Source organism: Struthio camelus, chromosome 4 (genome assembly GCF_040807025.1).
Source record: "Struthio camelus isolate bStrCam1 chromosome 4, bStrCam1.hap1, whole genome shotgun sequence".
NCBI lineage: Eukaryota > Metazoa > Chordata > Aves > Struthioniformes > Struthionidae > Struthio > Struthio camelus.
The window spans coordinates 7,255,773-7,264,828 of record NC_090945.1 but is presented as its reverse complement, the minus strand read 5'-3'; the positions used below and the strand labels follow the sequence as shown (position 1 = coordinate 7,264,828).

At 46.9% G+C, this 9,056-nt stretch overlaps 1 protein-coding gene across 1 annotated transcript; it reads left to right on the top strand.

Moving 5' to 3' along the window:
• Positions 1-604: 604 nt before the first annotated feature.
• On the top strand, positions 605-4,088 carry NPFFR2 (neuropeptide FF receptor 2). Its single transcript, XM_009669372.2, has 3 exons — positions 605-920; positions 1,700-1,799; positions 2,335-4,088. The coding sequence occupies exons 1-3, from the start codon at positions 605-607 to the stop codon at positions 3,173-3,175; spliced, it is 1,257 nt and encodes a 418-aa protein (XP_009667667.2). The 3' UTR covers positions 3,176-4,088.
• Positions 4,089-9,056: the final 4,968 nt, after the last annotated feature.

Below are 9,056 nucleotides of genomic sequence, written 5' to 3'. Positions count from 1 at the left end.
CATCAACTATGTGCAAAAAAACTTCCTTTTCAGGGAAATGGGACTGGATTTGTATACATTCAGGCGGAGGAGTCATATCATTTCCGAAAGCTTTAATTTAATCACTGGTTTTAACAGCTCAGCAACCTCACTGTTACCTAAGCACCAGAGTACTCCAATTGTTGAGCAAGCGGATTGATTTCTCAACAATTCTGATTTTTTTCCCCTCTCAAAATAAACTGTTTCGTTCGTTGGTTTGTTTACCTGGCACATCACAAAAGGCCAGTTTACAGCCTGTGTGGCTTTCCTTTGGTTTGGGAAGGAAAGGACTTGATTTCTAGAGCCTGCAGATGGAAGCAAAACTTGAGCAGTCTTACCAGTCACTTTTACATATCTGTGCTCTAAAACCAAACTAAGAGTATCTGCTGCTCTTCCTGCCTGGGAACGCTCAGAACGTGGACTGCCAACGTCAGCCCTGAAGGAATGACTCTATGGTATTGCTTTCCATGTATTTCAGTACACTGCATATCCAAATCCAGTCCCATTTCTTCAAATCACTTGCAAACCTGCTATAATGACCTTCTTAAAAACATCTTTTAAGGCACAATACGACACGAGTCAGAAAATGGATTCAGATCCTTCAACTGACTGGCCTCACATGCTCCCTTTTAATGGCACATACAAGTACCTGCACTGGGAAGGCAATGTCTCCTATGTCGACTTCTACCTTCACCAGCCCTCAGTGGCAGCTGTCTTCATCATCTCTTATCTCCTCATCTTCCTGCTCTGTATGGTCGGCAACGGAGTGGTTTGCTTTATCGTTCTGAGGAGCAAACACATGCGTACAGTCACAAACCTTTTCATCTTAAACTTGGCGGTCAGTGATTTACTGGTGGGAATCTTCTGCATGCCCACAACTCTCCTGGACAACATCATTGCAGGTAGGCTGGGTCACACCACACGGCAGTGAGAGCTCAAGGGGGACTCTCCTGCACTGGCCAGTGCCAGCCTCCCTGGGGACCGTGAAAGCCTGGTGCACCAGACAGTAACCCCCACAAATGGTTGTTCTTTAATTCTGCCCCTGGCACACAGAACCAACCCCTTTGATAAGATCTGGGACACATCTGAGGCCCTTGTTTTGCCTCCTGAGCAAAGGGGCAAAACCCTTCACACACGTTTTAACCCTACACTGTTTAAAAACAATTCAGGCACCCCACGAGATACCTCGCAGCCTCGTACACCCAGCAGAAAGACAGGGCGGTAGGAGGTGGCACAGCTTTGAGCCTACTCAGGAAAGCGTGGCAGTTGGCACTGGCTGTCCTGAAGCTAAATTCAAAGGTCATCTGAAGCGATACCCTTCTTGGAAGGGCCCAGAGGTGATGTTACTGCCTCAGATGATACCTTACATTTCCTCCAATTCAATGGAAGCTGTCAAGACATCTTCAGTTGTAGTGCTCAATTCCCTTTCCTGTGCTGAAGCCCCATTTTACCCTGTAGTCACAAATCCTCGCTCTGCTCTTTTCCAGAACATCAGAAACGCACCCCAGGCATTTGGCAAAGCGGTTATTCACCTAACCTCTGCCTCCCTTACCCACTACAGCCTGATAGAGCAAAGGAAATCGATTAGTTTTAGGGAGGAAAATTCCTCTTCTGCTTACACTAGAGGAAGTATAGCGCTGCGGGGAGCTGCAGAAAATTTCAATGTCCCATTTCCTTCCAGGATGGCCGTTTGGGAGCATGGTTTGCAAGACGAGTGGGATGGTCCAAGGAATCTCTGTCTCGGCCTCTGTCTTCACCCTAGTTGCGATTGCTGTAGACAGGTAAGATGATGCAGAGATGGGAAACCATCTTTTTCATCACCCAACGGCCACTCAGCCATGCTGAGGCCGATTCTTTAATCCCTACAACACTGCAACAGGTTAGAGGCATTTTGCTCCTGCAGCTAGCAAGCAAAACAAAACGTGGCTGGGCCTAAAAAGCAGCCACAGCAATTTGCTCTTCCACTAGGAACTCTTAAAGACGGCACAGCTGGGCTACGCTTTGCAGCCTCACGTTAGTTAGTTCCCCAGCTACTGAACGAGATGGCAGAGACACCGGTACCTGGGTGGTGAGGAGACAGATCATATAAAGAAACATTAGCCATACATGCGATTTTTTGGGAGACTCTTTTTATCAATACAGCTCTTAAACGGAGCAACTACATGGAGCTCCACTGGTTTATGCTGGATGAGGAGCTGATGACAGCTGTATTGCTTTAAAAATACACAATTTGGGAAACGTGGACATGTCTGCAGGTTTGATTAAATAGTCCTTACACGACTTTTCCACATATGTCCCCGGGGGTCTTTGCTGCAGGTTCCGATGCATCGTTTATCCTTTTAAGCAGAAGTTGACCACTTCAACTGCAGCTTTCATCATAGCAGTCATCTGGACTCTGGCTGTGGCAATCATGTGTCCCTCTGCAGTCATGTTGCAGGTGCGAGAAGAGAAGCATTTCAGGGTGATCCTTGGCTCTGGCAATGAAACCCGCCCTGTGTACTGGTGCCGGGAGGACTGGCCTGATCCAGGAATGAGGAAGATCTACACGACAGTTCTGTTTGCCAACATCTATCTGGCTCCCCTGTCGCTCATTGTTATCATGTACACGAGAATAGGCATTACCCTCTTCAACACGGCAATGCCCGTACTGGGAAAACACAGCCAGAAGCAGCGGCACTTCGTGTCCAAGAAGAAGCAAAAAGTAATCAAAATGCTCATTATGGTGGCTTTGCTTTTCATCCTGTCCTGGCTTCCTCTGTGGACTCTGATGATGCTCTCAGACTACGCTAACCTGTCAGATGTCCAGCTGCAGATCATCAACATTTACGTCTATCCCTTTGCTCACTGGCTGGCCTTTTTCAACAGCAGCGTCAACCCCATCATCTATGGTTTCTTCAATGAAAACTTTCGCCGAGGTTTCCAGGCAGCTTTTAAACTCCAGCTCTGTTCTGGGGAAAGGATTCACAAGGAGGTCTACTCTCAGCGAGGCCAAAGCAATGCCATTTTGCCAGCTGCCAACTACCAGACACCCCGGGACCAAGCTTGTCAAAATGCTGACGAGGAGGAGAAGCCAGTTAGGAAAGGAAACTGGAGGAATAAGCAGCAGGATCTGATGATGGAGGATCTAGAAGACCCTTCCAGCAACGGGGTTAAGTGAAACTTGCTCTGAACTATCTAAATGATTTATGCCTGGCAGAGTTTGTTTATTGGGGTCGGAAATTCATACCTGTAAGACCTTCCGGACAAAACCAAAATATGCCGATACGTCTCTGTTTAGAGCAAGACAGCCAACTTGCACAATGTCTGATCGTTTGATACAAGCAGAAGCCACATGCAGCCACCTTTGTCACCACTTTACATCAGGAGCATCTCCCCTGCTATCAGCGCTGTCTCACTGCTCCCAGACTGGAATGGAGCAAAGACCTCATTAACATGGAATTACCTTCCAGTTACCCTGAGGCAAGAGGAAAAGAAAACTATGATTATTGACTCAGACACAGTTACTGCTGATACTCACTGTCAAAGAGGAGAACACTTGTCCATTGGCTTTTATGAATTTCCTGGAGCGAGTGAAACAGCGTTGCTCAAACAACATTGATGGAAATGCCTCAGCACGCTCAGCATGTTTTCTCAGTTTTCTTGTTGACATGAAAACATGACAGAGCTGTTTGTGGTCTCCACCTGGACTGCTGGGCTGCGTAGGGGAGGAAATCATGACTCTTGCCAGGGCCCCGAGCGCATCCCCCACCTGGCTGCGGGGCTGGGGCCAGCTCAGAGCCAGTGTGGCCGTGGGCGGCCACCTCCCTCTGCTGACCCTGGAGAGGCTCCCGCTGCCTCCCAGCCCTGCCTGCACCTGGCCACGGCCAGACCAAGGCCCCAGGCTGCAGACTGACTTTCTGGCCTGGCTTTGGACCTGCCGCATCCCTAGGGACTCGCCCAGGACTCTCGGGTGAACCTGGCTGCCCCCGGCCCGGCCCACCCTGCTGCCTCGCTGGGGTGGTGGGACGGGCCCTGGCTGCTGAAGCCCCTGCCCTGCTGGCCTGAGGATCCCTGCAGCTCCCGGCTTCCCAGCCAGCCGCCGGCTCTCCCAGCTCCCTGACAAAACTCTTCCGCTAGAACATTGTAATTGACTGCGGGACTAAGAAATAGAGCAAGACTAATCCAATAAAGTCACTTCTTTGTTTAACAGACTGCGTTTCCCTTTGCTCAGCAGTGGGTCCTCCTTGGCACTGCTGCTTTAGCTGCTTCTGGGAAGCCTAAGCCTGTTCCTGCAATTTGTCAATCTGTTATTTGAGAAATTGCATTAAGTCAAATATTGCGGATAAACTATTAATATTTGAACTGAACTTACCGATTCCTAGGCCAACACGTAGCTGTACTCATCGTGCTTCTGTCTGGACATTTTGTACGACAACTGTTTCCAACGTAAACTGCAAAAAGTTAGCACCTGAAGTGGCATTTCATTTATTCTCATGTCTGGTTGTCCACCCTGTTCGTTCTGTGACACTAAGTATTGCTGCAGCTTGAGAAACAGAGGAAAAATTTGAGAAATAAAAGAAGAAAAGTTGCTTTCATGGTACAGTTTTGGTAGGGTCTCCTTCTGTTTTGTCTGGGTGCAATTCACCCAAGGGGACTGCAGCTTCCATACCAGAAGGAGGGAGAACATCTCGAGGGTCTGTTCAATCCGAGAGCTTGGCACTCAGAGAGAACAACCCTGGAGGCCTCTCACAGATGCTCTTCACATCAATGAGGGGTCCAGGTCAGTGCAAGGTGTGCTACAGGATGAGAGCAGCACCGTGTCTCATCCTGTGAGAGTCTAGAGGTGCCAATTATCAGGTCAGGTCGTTCCCCAGTGACCAGGTGGGGTGGCACGCTCATCACGCTGGAGTCCTTCTGACAAACCTGCCTACCTTTCCGATGACGACAGATTTGCACTATTAGGGAAAACCCACAACTTTCCCAGCCGCATTGCCCCAAATTTTGTTCCTTTCTCTGAGTTACCAAAACACATGGAAAATATTGGGAGGGGGTAGGAAGCTGCAGCAACAGCTCTGATCGGGGAGGTTATTTTTGGAACGCATGGTATCTAGGCTGGGAGTTTTGAAGGATCTAATCAAATGCAGATGCCCGACTCTGTGGTGCTCCCTTGAAAAACCCAGCAAAGACAACAGTTTTGAGCACCAGGTATTCCACCCTTCCTGCATCCCCTCCATCCAGGCCTTCTTCCTCCACTTGTTCTGTGTTGAAAACATGAGACCTGTTGGGCCTGGCAGAGTTTGCTCTACCTGCGTTCCCAAAGCTTATTGCTACGTCTCCGTTTTTATATAGAAGGCCAAATTATGAACAGCTCTGTCCATGCTGTCTATTGCTTGTGGCACAGTTTACATGTTGCTGCAAGCACACATTTTTCTGGTGAAGAACATCCAGGTCTTAATAATTAACCTGTTCTGTTTAGGGGTTCGAGACCCAAACAACTGGCAGCTCTCTGAAAAATGGCTTGTTTTACCGCCACAAGAAACACAACTGGGCAAATGACTAACTGGGCCATCCACCAGAGAGAGAGGAACACTACTGTGCTCTTTAAAACTCAGACTAAATGCACACACCCAGCTGGCTGGCTGCTGTATATTCTGCAGGTTCCACCTCAGAGGACCACAGACGTCAAGGCACAACAAATCCCCTCGTCATTTATCAGCTGAAACCAACTAATAAATCTATGCCTCCCACTTGCAAACTGAATTACAAGCAAAACAGCTTTTGTCACAAGGAAGGTCCTAGGTTTCCAGGACCTCATGTTTCCTGCCCTGCCTCATCACGGGACTCCCACATCCTTGCCGTCCCCACACGATCAGCATCTGCAGTAGCCTAAATTCCACCGATTCATCTTCTGATGTTGCTCTGCTTCTAGACAAATGTCCCAAATAGCATTAAGTAATTTGGAAAGCCGAGGCAATATACCCATCACTGAAATCTGCAGATCTATTTCTTAATTTAAAATGGGGCCTATTTTAAAAATAGGCTCTGAACACTAATAGAGCAAGCTGTTCAAAGGAAAGGCATATTTTTCGTGCTTCTTCATTTATTTCTTTTCTTGGGCTTTTCACTTGACATTTATGCACCACCTAGAGATGTAATATAACAGAGTACACCAGCTGAACTAGACAGTTGCCACCAGATCCAGTAGTACTGTACTACCCTCCCTCCACAAAGGAGGTCCACTTAGGTCCAATGAAAAGCTGCTGAGATCCATGCCCAAACCTCCCATAGCAGGAACTCGCTCACAGCAAAACATTTGCATTGTATCCAGGATCAAAAAGGCTTTAACATATACTGGCAATGGGATGAAGCTCTCTTGGGAAAAAGAGAGGAATAAAGAAGTGTCGGGGAGTTCCTGGGAGAGACAATATTAGGGGCTCAAAAGAAAACTTTCACTATGACAAAGAATACTACGAAATCAAACCTGACTGTGTAAAGAGCTGTGTCCTAAGCTCTTTGGTGGCATAAAAATAAAAATTTCACATTCACAGGGCAATGAAAAGACTCAGCACTAGAAAAAACACCTATCTACTTTGACTCAAGGAGTATTCACATAGCGTGTCAGTGATTGAAAAGGCTCCTGTCTCCTAAAGCAGGCTTTCTAGTACAGATCTTTGTTAGAGGACAGCAGAATTTCATAAATCAGTTGTGCTTTGAAACTGGGCTAGTTGGGGAGCTCTGAGGGCACTGGTTGCTGGGTTTGCAAATACCATGCAGCAAGAGAGCCTTATACTGGAAAAGGACTACCCCGGGCTTCAAGGACGGATGTCATGTTAAAACCCGTGTCCTTCACCACCAGAAAAGAAGACAACCAGGACCCATACTGACCTGCCATGCACAGTTCAGGGTACGTGCTGAGGGACAGCTAGCTCGGTGCCGCTGGCCTCTGTGCGACTGAGCCTCCCTCACCCGATCCCTACGTTAGGGGCTCCGCCGTGACCTGCACGCTCAGGGCACCCCTTCTCTAACTCCTTCTCCACCACTCGACCTATTTCAACCGTTCTGCTTCTCTCGACAGACCCGCACGGACAGACCCAGCACAGGCCAGCTTAGTCGTTCTTCCCAGTGCTATTAAGGGCAACAGGCACGGGGCGCTAAGCCCTCAAAGACATTCAGAGAAGAGCTCTGCCCTCTTTTCTGTAGTTATAGCAATTCCTACTTGGAGTAAACACTTTCCGCTGGTGCAAGAGCCAGGCATGGACTGCAGAACACGTGCTACACTGGACGGGTGACTGGAGAAGTGCTGTTTATCACAGGTTATTTACACGTTATTGTAAAATAGATCCCAAATTCGTCACTGGATAGATATCCTATGCACATCTTACCGACTATACTGACCTGTGCTGCTCACTTCCACAGAAACAGTGATCCAAGGAAAGAAAGGGCAAAGAACCATTTCTAAGGAAAGACAAATGAAGGTGCTAGAGCTCTATGTATTTCATGTGCTTTAGCACATAATCTGGTTTATCATCGCATTGCTGCCCTCCTACCTCTTTCCAGATATCTTTGGAGGCCAACAAATTTAAATCAGCAAAGTAATTCCAGAGATGAATTAGATCCCACACAGGCTCCTGAAGAGCAGGATACCTTGTGGCTAAGATTAACTTGGAGTCCATCTTATTTCTGACAAAGCAGCGATTTATCTGAAAAAAGATAAATAACTTCAAAGCAGGACAGTTCTTTTAGACACACTAAGCTTATTGTTTTTAATAAACTTTTTCAGAATACACAATTCAATCAATCTTTGACTGCATCTATAGTTAGGTAAATGGACACAGGCATTAATATGGCCCCCCTCTTTTTTTTTTTTTTTTTAAAATACTTTGTCCAACAAGAACAGAGAAGGTAGTTGATAAAAGGAGCTTTGCAATTGTGGGAGGCTTCTGGAAGCCTCCCAAAAGGTTACCCTTTTCATCATAGTCTGATGAAGAACTAGCATCAGGTAATAGCAGCAGTAGACATCATAAACGCATCACAGGTAGCTAATAGGTTTAAGAGGTAACTTGTCATTATCAGGGAGAAATGATTTGTGAAGGCTGGTTTAAAATAAACAAATTCTCCGCTAGTAAACTCTTGCATCACACAGTTTTATTCTTCTTTCTCTAGTGAAAAACCTTGCTGATTTCTGGGGAAAAAATGAAGCAGTAATCATTGACAGCTATAAGGACTTCAGAAGACAAAGTACTTCCTAACATTCCTGTAACCAGGCCAGATTTAGAAGAGCTACTGGCTCTCTCTCAAGTGCTCTGAGACAGAGCAGAGCGAGAAGGTCCTGCTCCTGGAAGATCCCAGCGCAGGCTGTAACGACAAGCAAGGCCCAGCCACCTTCCCAAAGGGGAACACGGCTCTGGCCCACCATGCCCTATGGTAGACTATTAAGTGGGGTCATACTTCACCTGAGGTCACAGGCAGTTTAACCAACAAAGAGAGAACAAGTACATTTACTGTTCCCTGCAACTGGTTGTGCAGCACCAGGAAGACTAGAGCGTAAGTTGCATTTATTGTTTAGGCAAGTAATTTTTATTTCTCATGCTTATTATACATTCATACCAACAACCTATTTCATACGACACACAAAGGGAAATTGCTTTGCCTGTGGTCGGTGTGCCTGTGCGTGTGTATACATCTATATCTATACGCGTATATATTCTTTAGCATCTGCACTAGAACTGGGCCACAGAAAACCGCCTCGATGTTTACAGCCTTATTTTGCGAGGGGCTATCAGCCTTCTGTAAAATCCGTGAAACCAAGAGTTAAACACCTCTTGAACGTGAGCTCCTATGTGCCACAGTACAGCCAGTGTATTGCTGATGCTTTTCAAATACACACTTCATCATGCATTCACGTCAAAATGGCCTGACACGGTATTCCCAAATAAACCACAAAACACAATTTTTTTTCCTGCTCTGCAGAGCTTATAGCAGCAGACACTCAACCTCCGAGAAACAGCTGAGCCTTCTCACTACGTACTTGGGCCTTGGGAACATGGCTTTAGTTATGT

What these genes read in the sequence shown, in the direction of transcription:
- NPFFR2 (XM_009669372.2), top strand. Translation starts at nt 605, where the DNA reads ATGGATTCAGATCCTTCAACTGACTGGCCTCACATGCTCCCTTTTAAT. An exon ending in CCTGGACAACATCATTGCAG is followed by an intron (nt 921 to 1,699) that starts GTAGGCTGGGTC and finishes ATTTCCTTCCAG; the next exon opens with GATGGCCGTTTGGGAGCATG. An exon ending in GTTGCGATTGCTGTAGACAG is followed by an intron (nt 1,800 to 2,334) that starts GTAAGATGATGC and finishes TCTTTGCTGCAG; the next exon opens with GTTCCGATGCATCGTTTATC.